Source organism: Carcharodon carcharias, chromosome 3, assembly GCF_017639515.1.
Source record: "Carcharodon carcharias isolate sCarCar2 chromosome 3, sCarCar2.pri, whole genome shotgun sequence".
Taxonomy (NCBI): Eukaryota; Metazoa; Chordata; class Chondrichthyes; order Lamniformes; family Lamnidae; genus Carcharodon; species Carcharodon carcharias.
Genome location: NC_054469.1, coordinates 227,126,099 through 227,144,047, shown reverse-complemented (window position 1 = coordinate 227,144,047; position 17,949 = coordinate 227,126,099). Strand labels below are relative to the sequence as shown.

At 41.9% G+C, this 17,949-nt stretch overlaps 1 protein-coding gene across 5 annotated transcripts in view; it reads left to right on the top strand.

The window, feature by feature from the left end:
* Positions 1-17,949, top strand: part of ulk4 (unc-51 like kinase 4) — a 425,974-nt gene that overhangs the window by 179,799 nt on the left and 228,226 nt on the right. For all 5 annotated transcript variants that reach the window (XM_041184964.1, XM_041184966.1, XM_041184965.1 and 2 more), the window contains exon 24: positions 12,552-12,673. In XM_041184964.1, coding sequence (XP_041040898.1) covers positions 12,552-12,673 — 122 coding nt within the window. The remainder of the gene's footprint in view (positions 1-12,551; positions 12,674-17,949) is intronic.

Here is a 17,949-nt window from a genome sequence, read left to right as displayed (position 1 = left end):
CATGGTTCAGCCTGTCATAACCATGCATTTTACTCGGCTATGATTGGACTGACTTGAACTACCTAGTAAGGTGCTTTTACAACAGAAGTGTGAGACGTTGGTTGCATACCACTTTGGCACTTGTGATTTTTCTAAAGTCTGGCCGTTGTATAGCATTAGCAGAGCTTAGAACTTGTTGGGATGATTTCTGTCATTGGGTTATCAAAGGCTAGACAGATTCTTTCCAATATGAATAGGCCAGCTGGCTTAGGGAAAATATGGGCAGCCTGACCAGAGGTCCTTAAGCCACCAACAAGTAAGTTTCTTTTAAGAATAAAATATACTTAACTGAATGTGGATGCAGTGGAGTGCTCCTCCCACCTCCATTGGGCCTACAGTTCCAGTGTAGGGATCATTCCCTACACCCAGTTTGGCCGTCTAGTGCAAACCAGTTTCAAGTCCTACATCTTATGAAATCACTGTGCAATTTGTAAAATATACTTCTGGGTGCCTCTTGAGCTATGTATAACCAGTTGTACCTCACTAAAGGAGACAGATGCCTATGGTCCTTTGTGGATAATGGCTAATTACCTTGTTAGTTAGTGAGGAATATACTAGTACATTTGAATAGTTGATATGTTGTGAACAGGGAGATATGTGCATTTGGGATTTGGTTTAATTTGATGGTCTCTGGTTTGGCTTTTTTAGGGATATCAATGTGCGTGTATAGTGATGTGTCATGTAGGGTTGAGATATTGTCCTTCATTGAGGGGTAAAGAAAGAGTTGTTGGTTTGAATTTCCATGATGGTCTGAGTTTGTTTGGAGGTGCCTGCATCATGTGGGTTTCAGAAATACTTTTTTATTCATATCTTTCCTCAGTATGTGAGGTGTAAATTTCTGAAACATGTGAATCAAATATAGATCCAAACCTGCACATAATAAATTATATCTGCAATAATGTAGAATTTTAGTTTGTGCAGAAGTTTTCATGACTCTGTGCTAGTTCCAGAAGGCTTTGCCTTCGCATTTTTTTTGAGAGGGGGGGAAAGCAGGTGGTTTCTTTTCAATACTCTCTATTTCCACTGTAGCTGTTTGAAAATGTCAGTCACATAGTGGGCGGAATCTTCCATTCTGGAGTCTAAGTCCAGTGGTGGCCAGTAAAGTCAGCATGATTCCTGCAGGGCAGTGGGATGGCTGAACGAGCGCCTCTTCCACTGTTCAGCTCATTGAATATGCATCCGCGAGGAGCGCAATGAATCTCATGGCAGGGAGAGCAGCAAGTTTTCTGCCCCGTTGTTACCTCATGAGGTCGAAGGTCCTGGTGCCATATTTAAATGGACACATACACTCATGCAGGCCAGGAGATCTGCATTACTCCCCCAGAGCCCTTGTGATTGCATCCTGTACTGGAGAAGCTGGAAGATGTGAGCAACCACATCTCAGGACATATGAGGACTCCTCTGGCATTGCCTCCAGCTCATCTCTAGATAAGAACACCACCGGCGATACACCCATGGTCGGACCAATGTTTGGTGTTGCAGTTGACCCTGTTCGCCAGCATCTTGACCTTCTTTATAGGCCCTGCTGCTTTTTGCTGTTCAGGCCCTTGCTCCTCCTGGCCCTGGGCCAACTTGTGATAGGCCCTCCTTCTCCTCATCTGGATGACAGCCATTATCAAGGTAGGGTTGCTTGCAGTTGCATCATTGATGTCTCAGTGGATGAGTGAATGATTTGAAGTGATAAGTTCAGTGAGCTTGTCCTTTACAGGTTTCCCTCCATCTCAAAGTCAGCAGGCCAGTGCTTGGCATGGTCTCCGTCTAGACATGGCATCCCCATCCCACCTCTTCCAGGTGGACACCCTGGAGGACCAGAGATGGGTGTTCCTCTCTTTCATACATGGCTGTGCATGGAGACATTGCTTTTTGACCAGGGTAATGAGAGCCATGTGCAAGAAGCCTCCCTCTGATGCTATTCTGCTTGCCTCCTCTACCCTTGAGACTCTATGGAGAGACTATTGCCTTGGCAGCATAGAAGGACTAACTGCATGAGCCCTTGTCAACCGTGATCATTCACGTGGGAGGATGGAGCTTTGGTGAGTTGGCTGCTGTCCACCAGCTGTGAAGCTTGGAGGATCCACCTCCTCCCTCCCTTCATCTCTGCCTCTGACTGCAGCAGATGGCATATGGCACAGAGCGAATGACATCTCCACACCTTGCTGGGATCTTGATGTTATGAGACCGATGAGTCGTGAACAAACCTGCTGCCTAGCAGGCATTGCCATAAGAGAGGAAAACACAACTGAGCATGGTGGACATCCTGTTGCCTCATAATTATTCCTTTTGTCGGTCACTTGTGCTGATCTTGAATTCCACCCACCCAAAATGACCCTCTTCCCACTTGGAGGAATATCAGTTATTGATTAACTATGTAGTCAAGGTCAGATTTGAAAAATGGTGCGTGTCACCTTCCAGACTCAGTCCACCTCCTCCTACCTTTCCCCCTGTCGCCCACCAACTTCCCAAACCCCTTCCTACATCACTCTTGACCTACCCCATATCACCATTCCTCTCCCCTCTGTTACCCTTGAACCTCCCCCTGTTACCTGTACCCTAATATGATCCATTTTCACACTTCTTCCCTCCCCTCAGAGCTGACACCCGTTATCGTCCCTATGCCCACAATGACCCTGCCCCCTCCTGTTATCCGAGCCTGCTGTCTAGTCCCGCTCTGTGACTCCCTCTCACTCCCCGACCTTTGCCCTTGCCCAGAGACTCTTTTCCAGCCCCTGCTTCCCTGGACATTACCCCCCACCCCGGACAATCTTAAGCCCCCTTTGCCCAGTTAGCCTGCCTCCTGTATCCAGCCTTGGCACAGCTTCTGCTACTGCTCTAAATATGAGTAAAGTTATGCATGGTCTCCAAGAAGGCAATTGCAGCATCTACTGACCTTAAAGTCAAAGTGAAGCTCGCCAGGTGCACGCCTCTTATGTACAGTCATAAAACTGAACATTATAAATCCTTGCTGACAGGACACTTAATTTGGAAGGTGAATTTAATTCTGGTGAGGTGGCCTTCTAATGACCATGCATGAGATGTGAGTGCATGCAAATGGGGTTCCTGTCGTTTTTCGGGTAGCTCGATCTGCCTTTAACCTGCCTTGAAAGTTGGGAGAACAAAATTCAAACAGTTTATCCCGCCATCCGGAAGCAGATTTGTTCGCCAAATTTGCAGATGATACAAAAGTATTGGGAAGGCAAGTGGTGAAGATGACACAAGGAGTCTACAGAGGGATATTGACAGGTTAAGTGAGTGGGCAAAATGGAATATAATGTGGGAAAATGTGAGGTTATGCACTTTGGCAGGAAGAATAGAGGAGCTGAATATTATTCAAATTGAGAAAGACTGCAGAAAGCTGCAGCACAGAAGAATTTGGGAGTCCTTGGTACACGAATCCCAAAAAGTGAATATACAAGTTCAATAGGTAATAGGGTAAGCAAACGGAATGTTGGCCTTTATTTCAAAGGGAATGGAGTATAAAAATGGGGAAGTCTTGCTAAACTATACAAGGCAATAGTTAGACCATACCTAGAATACTGTGAACAGCTTTGGTCTCCTTATCTAAGGAAAGATATACTGGCATTGGAGGCAGCCCAGAGAAGGTTCAATAGGTTGATTCTGGGTATGGAGGGATTTTCTTATGAGGAGAGGTTGAGTAGGTTGGCCCTGGACTCATTGGTGTTTAGAAGAATGAGAGGTGACCTTATTGAAACATATAAGATTCTTAGGGGGCTTGACAGGGTAGATGCTGAGAGGTTGTTTCCCCTTGTGGGAGAGCCTAGGACCAGAGGGCATAATCTCAAAATAAGAGGGTAGTTAATCTGTGGAATTCTTTACCGCAGAGGGCTGTAGAAGTTGAGTCGTTAAGTACATTCAAGATGGAGAAAGACAGATTTTTAATCAGTAAGGGAATCAAAGGGTCTGGGGAAAAGGCAGGAAAGTGGAGTTGAGGATTATCAGATCAGCCATAATCTCATTGAATGGCGGAGCAGACTCGATGGGCCAAATGGCCTACTTCTGCTCCTATGTCTTATGTCTTAAGGCCTTTGCCTTCCGCCAAATTAAGCACCCCTGCCTGTCATGCTTCCTGCTGCTGGTGAGACCGGAAGATTCTGCCCAGTAACTGTTTGAAAAATGAATGTCATTTATCTTGGACGATCTTGGCTGTATAACTTGATGATCACCGTATAACTTGAATATTCAATTATAAAAACCAGTTGTAAAATTTGAAATGTAGTAAAAAGGCACAGGATCAGTAAATTCAAACTGGCAGTCCCTGCTATCAAGGTAAACTCCAAACATGACAGCATGCATCAAAATGCTGTCGCCTCATGGAAGTTCTACTTGACATCTAAACTGCAGCATGCACAATACAATAAATGCTCTCATGACATTTCCTGACTTTAAGAGTTCACAGTAAAATTTGATTACTGGGGTAACGTTTCCAGCGGTTGGTCTTATTTATTTGTTAATACTGCAGTCGGAATTTTTGCCGAGTTTGGGAACAAATGATCCATTCACACTGAAAATTGTTCTGCTGGCAAACATCCGGATGAAAGCTGCTGAATCACCTCAGAACATGGGCAATATAAATGGAAATTTACTCCAGGAAAGCAGTCTAAAGGGATATTTATATAACTAAACTGTGTAGTTTTTTTTCATTGAAAGAATAGAAATTCACAAATGTTTCAAATACACTATTCAAGCAGTTTGTTGCTTCATGCTGTTATTGTTTTTGGAGTAGTTAGCGAGCCATTATGTCCCTGAGCTAAGTCAGTTAAAGTCTCCCCCACTTTTGTTACAGTTATGTTTTATTAAGCCATATTTTTGGCTTCTATTTCTGCCCTTCCCTCTGCCCTTTCCTCTCACATGACAAAAATAGTGTAATTCACTTGCTGGGTCTGCTTGTAAATTAGAAAATAGTAACTATGTTCTTTTTATTAGTTTTTATTATTTTACGTTTTCTTTTCCATTTCACGACTGCTGTAATAGAGGTATTGGCAATAACATTTTTTGATTAAATTAATGGCTTCTCCTTGAAGGAGGTATTCTGCCTAGATTGTATTTGTTAGTGGTCGTACGAGAAATATGATGATATTATTGCTAACAATCTGTGCAGTTACATTTTGAATTTAAAATGTCCTGTCTCAGATTGTAACACATCAGAAATGTCCTTCTGATTTCCTGACATGCCCCATTTCTTCACTTTGCTCTGCAGCAAGGAACAGAAGCTGTAGGTTCCTTCCTTCTCTTCCCCCGAGGGCCAAGTTTTTACAGCAGCATGTATTGCACGGTGTGGTAGGTTCATTGGCTTCTGATACTATATCCAGATGAACTGAGATTAAGCCAATTACTTCATGTTTCCTGGCATGACAATGTCCCAGGCTGGAAACTTCAACTTCTCACCCCATTAATTTATGACATTTTTTTTTAAATGGCATGGTTCCTAATGTGGACTGATTGAGTGCACAGTAATGTAAAGAGAAAGTGGTGAATAATTCTTGAATTATAAGCAGAGGTCTGTGCATTCTAAATACTCTCTGATGAAGCATTTTCTTTTCTAATCTTCCTTAATTTTATGACTGTCTGAAATTAATAACCGCTCTCACTAAGCAGTGGAAAAAAATAATCACTGTTTACATGTCCCTTCATAAGCTTGAAGACTTCTATCAGGTCATTCTTCAACCTTCGCAATTCCAGAAAAAAACCCCACTAACTTTTCAAGACTTTCTTCACAAGTCCAAGTTGGCTGAAGTGATGCTTCTTCTCACAACAATGAAGCTCTTCGCATGACACAACAAGAGAATATTGATTACGGCAGACAAATTCAGACATTGACCTGTGATATTCATGCACTTAAGGGAACAAATTAATCTCTTGAACACTAGATGCAAGAAATGGAAGAATGTTACATTTTGGAGGCAAATAATGCAAATAATGCCCACCTTGAAGATGGCATTGGTAACATGAAGGATGAGATGGCTTGTTACTTGTAAAACTACCAGCAGCTGCTGACTGTAAAGAAGGCTATAGATATTGAGGTTGCAACCTGCAGGTGACCCACCATCATTGGTAAAGGTCTAATGAATTGACACTGCATCTTTTGTATTGTCTTTATATCCTTTGTATAGCACTGTTATACACACTATTGCAACAGAGCTTAATTAAAGTCTTGTACATGTTCCATGTTTCTCTACCCTGAACTGTATCTGCCACCTACCTACCCATTCTACCAGCCCATCTATGTCATTCTATAATATTTCACAACTCCTGTCATAATTTCACGTAACATTCTTTTCCACTCTTTGGTTTCATAAGCATATTTCAAGAACTTTCCTTTAATTCCTAACTTAAGACCATTTATACATTCAATCTACAAATTGAAATTGCTTGATCTGATAATTCTAATTGCCAATTGGCTATATTATTTTTCTTGCTTAATTTGAATTATGATGATAATATTATGATATTATGATACCTTGCATGGGACAAAACAATCTTGGGAGTCATTCACAAACATGTGCTTATGTTTTGAGCTGATAGCTTTCTGCTATTGATAATACTTTGTGTGGCCTTAACAGTTAACCCTTGAGAGCTAATTCCAGCAATAAAAAATTGCAAGTTGAAAAAATTCAACCTGGGCAAAAAGTACATTTTTTATTAGTGTTAAAAGATTATTGTAAGATTATCCGAGTGCCAGCTTGTACATACCCTCCATTTTCTTAAAGCAGATGGTGAACCCATAACTCCTGGCTGCTGCCAGTGGAAATGGGAGAAGAATCTGAAAGGAAATAAAAAAAGCTGCCATTCACTGAGTGGTATCAACACCCACTATTGTATGTAGATTTTGTTTACCACTCCCAGCTGGGAGCCAGACTCAAAAGGAGCATGAATTAGAGAATCAGCTCTACACAGTTACAACCTTCTCTCCAACCTCCTTTCTTTGAGTGCAGCTCCCAACAGGAATGGTGAATTTATCTTGTACTCTGCCCAACCCACATGAGATTGCCACATGAAAAAGTTGGCTTTCTTTCAGTACTTCCCACAGTGACGCTAGCTGCCAGGCAGCAATGTGAAATATTCTAATGATCTGACAGCTCAAGACAACAAGTGCTTGGGTGCTTGGGTTTCAAGCTGCCTTCAAAATAAAGTTCTCAAGTTTTCCAGTTGTGTTCTGTGCTGTTTTAGCTTAATTCACTTTCATGTGCAAAATGGACAAATTGTCTGTAGTTCACATACTCTTCATCAATCTTTAAAATCACCAGCTCAACCTATTCATACAATATTTCCTCCTAGCCGGTCTCTTGATTCTGTCTTTCACTTGGAGCATCTGGAACTTCCTATTTTTGTCTGTTTCATTCCCCAATGTACTAACTTGATATTTATGCTGCCACATCCTTTAAATACCAGAGTCAAGTCTTCAACATATCAGGAGCTGTTGGTAAGCTAAGAGTTTGTGTCATGCCAAGTTCTTAAAAAAAATCCCTATGCAAATGTTTTATGCCCCTTTGGGTAATGGCCTGTTAATTTGTACGTGGGGCTTGAATGCTATTCAAAGCACAAGGGCGACAATACCACAAACAAATCAGCAAGGGTGTATCCAGCCCATCTGAACAGTTGCAAACCCTTTTGTTAAAATCTTAGCTTTAGATTGGTAATCAGTGTTATTTTGATAACTCTGCATTATCAGGCAGGGGACTTATTGTTTTATCCCCAAGTGAACATAGCAATAATTATCTGCTTATATAGCACTTCAATAAAATATGTCACCATGCTTCACAGTGTTTGGACACTGAACCAGAGTTAAAAGGAGAATTCAGATAATGGATTTTCTGGTTGTGAAGGTTTTTTTTGAAGGTGGGGGTGAGGTGAAGCAAGGTGGAGTGGGTTTCAGAAAGTGAATTCCAGAGGGCAGAGGCATAATTACTGAAGAGTTTGCCATCAAAGGGGAAAATGCGTAATAAAAAGAATCGTAAGAGCAGAGGGTACGAGCTGGGATGTAGGACTGAAGGATGTTGCAGAGATAGAATGGGAAAGAACATGGTGAGATCTGTAAATGAGGTTGAGGGTTTTGAAAGCAATGCATTAGGGAGTTATCATCGTTGCCATGGATAAGGCTAATAGGCATTTGCGTTTTAGTATGAGATGTGAGTTTTGGCAGAATGTTGAGTATATTTGAGAAATCCGGAGAAAATCCTTGGATATCAATAAAAACATTTAGATGAACTGTAGACACTTGTTGCTGCTCCTCAGGCAGCTCAAACACACTGAAGATGCTGAATGTTGGGCCACTTGCCTTGCCTGAAGTTACAGTTGGGGGAAGGTGGGAAGGTTTTTTAATTTAAATTACTTTTTGTTGACAGTCACTTGGGCCACTGAAGAATTGTGAGCAGAACAGGCCCCCCACCAGCTCCCCTCATCCTAAGCAAATTCTCCAGAAATTTGCTTTAACAGGCATTGAGCCACTAATTAACATATGCAAGGTGTTTAATGCCAGTTGCAGATGTCTAAACAACACACCCAAAGAATTTAATAGGCCCAAACGCATGTGCAGATTGAGCACTGGCCATCTTAACAGCTGAATTTGTCACTGTTGGATTTTATGCCTGAAACCCGACCACAAATGCATATCAATTTCTCCCTTCTAGCCTGGCAGAAAGATAGTTATGAATGAATATGTATTAATGATTTTAGATGAGGAACTAAATGTAATATCTCTAAATCTGCAGATGACACAAAGCTGGGTGGGAGGGTGAGCTGTGAGGAGGATGCAGAGATGCTTCAGTGTGATTTGGACAAGCTGAGTGAGTGGGCAAAAGCATGACAGATGCAGTATAATTTGGATAAATGTGAGGTTATCCACTTTGGTAGCAAAAACAGGAAGGCAGGTTATTATCTGAATGACTATAAGTTGAGAATGGGGAACGTGCAACAAGACCTGGGTGTCCTCGTACACCAGTCGCTTATGGTAAGCATGCAGCTGCAACAGGCAGTAAAGAAGGCAAATGGTGTGTTGCCTTTCATAATGAGAGGATTTGAGTACAGGAGCAGGGATGTCTTGCTGCAATTATACAAGGCCTTGGCAAGACCACACCTGGAATATTGTGTGCGGTTTTGGTCTCTATCTGAGGAAGGATGTACTTGCTATGGAGGGAGTGCAGCAAAGGTTTACCAGACTGATTTCTGGGATGGCGGGACTGACATATGAGTAGAGATTAGTCGGTTAGGATTATATTCGCTGGAGTTCAGAAGAATTATGGGAAATCTCATAGAAACCTATAAAATTCTAACAGGACTAGACAGGGTAGATGCAGGAATGGTGTTCCCAATGGTGTGGGAGTCCAGAACCAGGGGTCAAAGCCTGAGGATACGGGGTAGACTATTTAGGACTTGGATGAGGAGAAATTTCTTCACCCAGAGAGTGGTAAGCCTGTGGAATTCGCTACCACAGAAAGTAGTTGAGGCTAAAACATTGTATGTTTTCAAGAAGAAGTTAGATATAGCTCTTGGGGTGAAAGGGGTCAAAGGATATGGGGAGAAAGCGGGAGCAGGCTATTGAATTGGATGATTAGCCATGATCATAACAAATAGTGGAGCAGGCTCGAAGGGCCGAATGGCCTACTCCTGCTCCTATTTTCTATGTAATGAGGTTATAAGCAGAAATATTGTGGTGGCCAGATTAGTAGATTTGAGTTTACAGCTCAGTTCAAAGTTGAGCAGGGCACCAATGTAGCGCACCATTAGTTTCAGCCTGAATGAGACAACTGGGAAGATGAATGGGATCCGATAACAAAGTAGTAAAGATTTTGCTGGGAGCCAAAGAGGATATGACTTCAGACTCACAACAATATGTTATGGTATTACTGTATAATCCGACCAAACAGTTGAATCTTGCTGCTGATTGAAATGTCAGGACATCGCAGTCAGGAACAGAACAACTAGCTGTGGGACAAAGTTTGTTTGCATGTCATTAGAACAGCTGAGTCTCACAACTGATTGAAATACCAAGAGACTGAAATGCTCAGAGATCACAAGAGTCAGAAGCAAAACAGAGTTGAATGTCACAGCTGACTGTTTTGTTCCCTGACTCTGCAATATCCCAGCATTTCAATCGGATGCGGCACTCAGCTGTTCTATCGGTGCCCAAAAAGAGTTGGTTCACACAGCTGTTATGCTCTTCAACTCTGAGGGACTTAGGTTTTTAACAGTTGATCTGAAAATTTATGACCCAAATTCCAACTAACATATTCTTGCATGATTTTTTTCTCACCTCTGCTAGCATGAACGTGTCCATTGACTAAGCAGGATTAAGCATCTATCACTGCATTAACAGTTTTCACACTAGAGGGATTAGGCAGGTTGTTGACAAATAAAAAAGAATCAGTTGCTAAGGTTTTTATTCATTCCACCCAGGAATAGTTATAATAAATTATGCTGCTGATTTAAATCAATAATTTGTTGGCCTCTGGTAGAATGTTAAATAAACTTCTTATTGGGACAAAGCCCTTCTTGTTTCAGGTGCACCAGGTATATGCGACAGAGCAAACAGGGATGGAGACAGTTTCACCCAACTTGCACTTAATATGCATTTCTAGTTGAAGATATGGCAAGGGCAGCAAGCCAAACATGAAGCACTCAAATTTAAATATTTATAGGTCACAGAAGCGGCATCTGGTCTTGCATCCTCCTTTAGGTTGGTCACAGACCACATGCACGTGTTCCTGATATCAACTGGGCATTTTCAGTTTAGCCTGTGTCCGAAATCTAAAGTTGTTTAAAGAGATGGCAGCAAATTGGACTGTGACTGGTTGATCCACTGTTGAGCAGTTGAGATACCAAAATGTCAGAGTTTCTGGTGCAGTGGCTCTGCAAGGTATCTAGTAGCTTCTAATCAGAGCTGGGAAATTACACATACTTCATTCTCCCACCATCTCCCTTAGCATAGTCACTATCCTGTTCAGGAATTGAATTGTGTATGCGCTGCTTACAGGAAGGGAAAAGAAGCATGAAAGACTTCTAATGCCAGTGAAGTGCAATGTTACCAACATAGAAGTTTCGGTATGCCAGTTAAATGTGCCATTGTCCTATCCATTATTAGACCCCACAAATAGAATGTATCACCTGGAAAGGAAATATCTGTGGCAACAATATCTATGGCGGCCTTGATTCATCAACTGTGAAACATGCTTTAAGGGAACCCAAAGCCCTGGCACAGGCATGGAGCTGCCAGTCATGTAGGGGAGTTATCCCCAGTGTCTTGGCCAATATTTTTAGCTCAATCAACATCACAAGAGCAGATTATCTGCTCATTATCTCTTTGCTGTTTATTGGAGCTTACTGGGTACTAATTGACAGCCGTATTTTTAAAAATTATTTTGTGGTATGTGGGTGTCGCTGGCTAGGCCAGCGTTTATTGTCCATCCCTAGTTGCCTTTGTTCAGAGGGCATTTTTAAGAGTCAACCACATTGCTTTGGGCCTGGAGTCACGTGTAGGCCAGATCAGGTGAGGACAGCAGATTTCCTTCCCTAAAGGACATTAGTGAACCAGTTGGGCTTTTATGACAATTGACAATGGTTTCAAGGTCATCATTAGCCTTTTAATTCCAGATATTTGTTGAATTCAAATTCCACCATCTGCTGTGGTGGGATTCAAGGGTTCCCAGAGCATTACTCTGGGTCTCTGGATTACCAGTCCAGTGACAATACCACTACGCCACCACTTCCCCCTGTGACTTCGCAAATGGTTCATTAGTTGTAAAGTACTTTGGGATGCCCTGAGGTGTTCTGGATTAGATTTTAATTTACTCCCTCTGTTATTATTGTTGTGGGTCTTAGGTTATCCTTGGTTAGGGTCGATAGAGACTGCTGGGGGGAAGGCTGATGGTAAACTTTAACTTGCATTAAACATTCTTCTAAGTATCTACAGTACAAGGTTCACATAGAACTATTTCTCAGCCTATTCTGTTGTCATGTGATCTTACATCACTGATTATGTAATCTGTCTATTTACATTAACCCTTTACACTATACCTTGCCCCTCCCCATTTCAATAGCAGGTCATGTCTTTTGGTTTCATTCTTCTGGATATGGCAAAACATTTTGTTGTATTCTACACTATTTAGCTTCTTTAGACTCCGAAAAGCAGAAATATTATCACTTCTCAATCTTTTCTCAGTGAGAACATTCCCAATTTACATAATCACTTCTCATAATCCAATCTCTCAACCCCCAAAATCGTTCTGGTTGCTCTTTTCTGTATCTTTAAATAAGCTGAAATATGTTTTTTGTACTGTGATGACCAGCAGTGTATGTCGTATTCTCAGTGTGGACACAAAAATGATTTATAAAGTGCAGGTTTGCTTCATCATTTCAGATCAATATTGACCTTTTAGGACACCCCAATATCTGATGGTTTTACTCACTGCCGCCATGAATTGTTGTGATGGCTTCAATTTAATGTCAATTGTTTTATTCATGGAGTTAACCATCAACTTTAAAAATTTCTTACCTAATAGGTGGTGTTCTTTCTGCACTGTATAACGTTTCTGGGCGCAAGCATCCATCAACTATTCAAGCAAAACATTTGAAGACATGTCTTCCCATGATGCCTGTAATGCTCCATCTTGTGACAGCTCAGGTAATCTAATTTCAGGCATTTATCTGGTGACTGAGAAGAGCAAGGTTTGATTGTTAAAGGCTTCCAATGCTGAAAACTGAATCACTTAACTGTGTGTGTGTGTGTGTGTGTGTGTGTGTGTGCATGCACCCTTGTGGCTAACAAATTAATGTAAGAAAGAAGCTGAAAAGTAGATGTTTGCTACCTTGTTGTCTTTGAAATATTGCCTTACCTTGTTGTTGTACTAAATGGAAGATATTAATGCAAATCTCCAAATGATCCTACTGGAATGTTTTTGGTGAGGAAATTGGGACTAAATGACAAAGTAAATTCACTGTTTTCAGCTAAGGAAGTAGAACAAATATCAATTTTCCTTTAAAAAAAACAAGAATTTTTGAAAACAAATATTGGCTTTAAAAAAAATAATCTTGCTAGTTGTACATCATCTCAAGTAACATGTTTCATCGTACATATGGACTTTGTTGCAACATAAGTGGTGTCAAGTTGAAGGGTGATTACCCAAGTATAGTGCAAAATTGCACTAAAGCTTTCTTGTTTACAACTTGGAAATCTTCAAGGCAAAAATAATAATTAGATATGGTTTCAATGCAGTGGTTTCTCAAAGCACCTTGAACCCATATTTTCTAACTGCAATGTCAACTGTTAGTTGTTTCTTCTTTATTGAAAAAGTACCAAGACTAACATCAGGAAATGATATATTTTAGAAAATATTCATGGAAGGTAGGAGGCAATTGAGACAGGAACTTACTGAAGGAAAAAAATTGAAAGCCAATTCCACTGATTTACTTTGAACTGTCCGACTGAGCATTTTTTAAATTATGTGCAGTAAACAGTTTATTTCAGACAATGCCAAAACTAATATTTGAAATAATTATATGCAAGAAAGCCAAATGTTATCATTCCTCAGATTATGTGTAATGCAATGTTCTTCTGGAAAGTGTTAAAATTCCATCAAATGATATACTTAAGGGTTTCATTGCTACTCCTTCAAGACACTCCTTAAACCACCACTTTAACTAAGCTTTCGGTCTTCCGGCCTAATATCTCCCTGTGTGGCTCAGTGTCGGATTTTGTTTGCTAATGCTCCTGTGAAGTGTTTTACTGCATTAAAGGTGCTATTTAGATACAGGCTGTTGTTGATCTCCAATGACGTTGCAGATGGTGAATCAAAATTAAGGGAAATATTCCAGTTAAGCAGTGTGAATGAGTGGGGGAATTTTTGAATTGGACCAAGAACAAGGAAGGGAAAAGACAACAGATGGGCAAGGGAAAAAGATTTGGGAAGGAGGTGAAGGGGAGAGAAGAGAAAGGAGGGAGGAAGAGCAGGGGAGGGACAGGGAGTTGATGGGAATAACTGCTCAATGGGGCTGGATTTTATGCTCCCCCACGGGTGAGTTTGAAGGTGGGTGGGCATGTAAGGTCCAGTGGGTGGCCTTCCTGCTGTCTCCCCACCCACCCCTAACCTGCCTGATATTTTACAGTGGGTAGGGAGGCATTGGGTGGCCTGCCCCCTCCACCCCCCACCCCACTTTGGGCCTGTTGTAGTTGGAGATGTTGAAAAGCTGTTCCTGGAGAGCACAGTTGTCAAAAATCTCGGTGGCCACCGTTCCTGGTGGTGCTGATGCGACTGCAGAGTGGCTGGCCAATCAGATTGACCAGCAGATCTCTATGATGGCACTTCTGAGAAAAGGGCAGAAGCCTTGCTTAAAGCAATTAACACTGCTCCCAGCATTAAATTGCTGTGGGGCAGCCATTGGGATCATGTGGGCAGGCTCCCCACCACCCACCAACGTTTTAGCCGGGCGGGTGTGGGGAGCACAGCTCCCTGTAAAATGCAGCCCATGATTTCCTACAACAGAATTGCAAATGTTACAGCTTTGTTCAAAAAGTGTTGTAAGAATAAAGCCGGCAACTATAGACCAGTCAGTTTGACTTCAGCGGGAGGGAAACTTGTAGAAACTATAGTTTGGGACAAAATCAGTAGTCACTTAGACAAGCACAGGATAATTAAGGAAGGCCTGCATGGATTCATCAATGGAAAATCTTGTTTAACTAACTTGCTGTTGTTTTTTTGAGGAGTTACCAGAGAACGTCGATGAGGGCAATGCTGTTGATGTGGTGTATATGGATTTTCAAAAGGCATTTGACACAACAGACTTGTGAGCAAAATTTTAGCTTTTGGAATGAAAGGGAAAGTAGGCACTTGGGTAAAAAAAATTGGCTGAGTGACAGGAAACAGAGAGTAGCGATAAATTGTTGTTTTTCAGATTGGAGGAACGTTTATAGTGGAGTTCCCCAGGGGTCAGTGTTGGGACCCTTGTTCTTCCTGATAGATATTTATGACCTAGACTGTGGTGCAGATGATGTGAAGATTGGAAACGTCGTCACCCGTGATGAGGATAGTCTTGAACTTCAAAAGGACGTAGACATGTTGGTGGTTTGGGCAGACAAGTGGCAGATGAGAAATCAATGCAGAGAAGTGTGTGGTGATTCATTTTGGCATGAAAACTGTGGTGAGACAATATAAAATAAAAAGAGAAACTCTAAAGGAGGTGCAGAAACAGAGGGACCTCAGTTTATATGTACACAAGTCACTGAAGATGGCAGAGCATGCTGAGAGAGCAGTTAATAAAGCATTTGGTTTCTTAGGCTTTATTAATAGGGGCATTGATCATAAGAGTAGGGAGGTCAACTTGAACTTGTATAAGACACTAGTTAGGCCTCATCTGGAGTACTGCATCCAGTTCTGGGCACCATACTTGAGGAAGGATGGGAAGACATTGGAGAGAGTACAGAGATTCACAAGAATGATTCCGGGGATAAAGAACTGTAGCTATGAGGATAGATCGGAGAGGTTGGGACTGTTTTCCTTGGAGAAAAGAAGACTGAGAGGAGACTTGATAGAGGTATTCAAGATCCTGAGGGGTACGGACAGGGTAAATAGTGAGAAACTGTTCCCACTCAGGAGAGCATTAAGAGCTAGAGGGCACAGATTCAAAATTATTGGCAAAAGGAGTAAAAGTGAGGTGAGGAAAATTTTTTCACCCAGAGGGTGGTTGGAATCTGAAACGAACTTTCTGAGAGGGTGGTGGAGGCAGGTTCAATTGAGGTATTCAAATGGGAATTGGATTGCTTTCTCAAAAAGAGAGAATGTGCAAGGTTACAGGGATAGGGCAGGAGAGTGGGACTAGGTAGAATGCTCTTTCAGAGAACCGGTGCAGACTCAATGGGTTGAAGGCCTCCTGCACTGTAAAGTTTCTGTGATTCTGTGAACAGCATATGTCTATTTTGTGTTTGTCAAAAGGAAAGATGTTATGTGTTATGTGTATGGAATCGCCCTGCTTCAGATTCCCAGCATTGGTATCAAGCACTGTCATGTATAGCACAACTAGATACACAATGAAAAACCCTTTCTACTCTGCCAAACAATGTGCTTCAGCCTCAACCTCACAAGAGTACCCCATGCTGCACTGATGTGATATTTATTTTCCATGTTCCCCAACAGCTATGCTGTGACTTCTCTAAGTGAAATTGCAAATTCTAGCAACATTAGGCACAGCTTTGTGCTGCTGGCCTATTAGTTGCATTGACATTGCTCAAAATCAGTTCACACAGAACCATTACAGAAGAGACTTCCATCTCATCAGCCTTGGCTGGATTTGAATCCAGATCACAGAGGTAAAAGATCAGTGTTATCCAATTCCCAATTTTCTAATTTCCGAATTATTTTTTGCATATGTCTGTTTTGTTTAGGATTGAGAAGGATTTTGAGCTCATCAAGGTACAATTCTGGCCATTGAACATTTCTATTTTTAATTTTACTTTTCTGCAGCCCAGTGCAGCATTTGTGCATCACAAGTCAAGTGCTGCACAGGTCAGCTGTAGAGTAAAACTCTCTGTCCTGCCTAACAGTGTGTATTCACGCAATCTCAGAAAATTATCACTGAACATATGGTGTGATATTTGAGGTTCCGACAGCAGGCAACCTTATAGCCTGTAAGACTGGATATTTGGTGCCAATTGTAAGCTGCTTTGGTTTATAGACTGTTACTTACAAAGAACTAGTCTAAACTTGCTTCATTTAAGACCTACACCCAGCTTAGGAAAGATACTTCCACACCAACAGTTTCACTGGGTTTCAAACCCAGCTGCAAAGGTAATGGCAGCTGGGGCTGTTAAAACCTACCTTCTGCAATAGCGTATGACAGGTGATAGTGAAATCGGCACCTGGTTTTACACACCATTTTTTTTATTTCTGTTGAAGCCAATGGGGAAGAAAACTAGGATGGATCTAAAAGAGGCTGTGATTCATTCTCCCCCAATTTTAATGACCCAAAAGTTGATTTTTTTTTTCCCCAGTGCATTTACTAATCCCACTACCCAACCTTTATGTATTAAATGACCTTATAAAACATCTTCCTTGTGAAACACAGTTATTACACCAGCCTATACTTGTAAACTAAGAAAGAACATATGGGCTGGATTTTCAAAGTGGTGTGGGAACCTGACATGCGGATGAATTCTGGGTCTTGACGCCGCACCCGAGTTGTCTCACTCTTGCAGCGCGATTTTTAAATGCAAGCAGCCTAACTGGCTAGGAGGCAAGCTTGGTGCCCAATTCAAGGTGCCAAGTGTCTCCTGGAGATGGGAGCTGCCTGCCTGGCATCAGTGCCAAAGGCAGGCTGCCGTCATATTGCTGATTAGAAAGGCAGCCCCTTGAGGTGGAACGCCACGGAAAGCAGCCATGGATGAGAAGGGTCGAAGCAGCACTCATGCCGACGCTCATTAAACCCATGGAGTTGACTTAAAAACTAACGCAAAGCAATTTACCTGGGTCCTGCGGCGAACCCAACAGCTGTGCACTAAATTGTTCAGGCTCATTGGAAAAACATTTAAAAATTCCAGTGCTGATTGACCTTAATGAGCTCCTTAATGAGCTTAAGAGGTCATTACTTGATGGGGATTACTTTTCCTGCTCCCTAACACCCCTAACACTGTGCCTCCCAACCCCCCCCCACATCCCCCCCCCCTCCCCCCACCCAACCCCCTGCCAACCCTTTCATAATTCAACATTGTCCTTGGGGCATCAGGATCCCGAATCGACCTCCGGGACTATGATTTTTAATTCCCACCCACCCAAGTTCTCGACCCATCGCGGTCCTTTGAAAATCTGGCCTGGCCCTGTTTGGTCAAAAAAGGGTGCAAGGATAAACCCAGCAATTTAGGCCAGTCAGTTTAGCCTCGGTCATGAAAAAGCTTTTAAAAATCCAGGACAA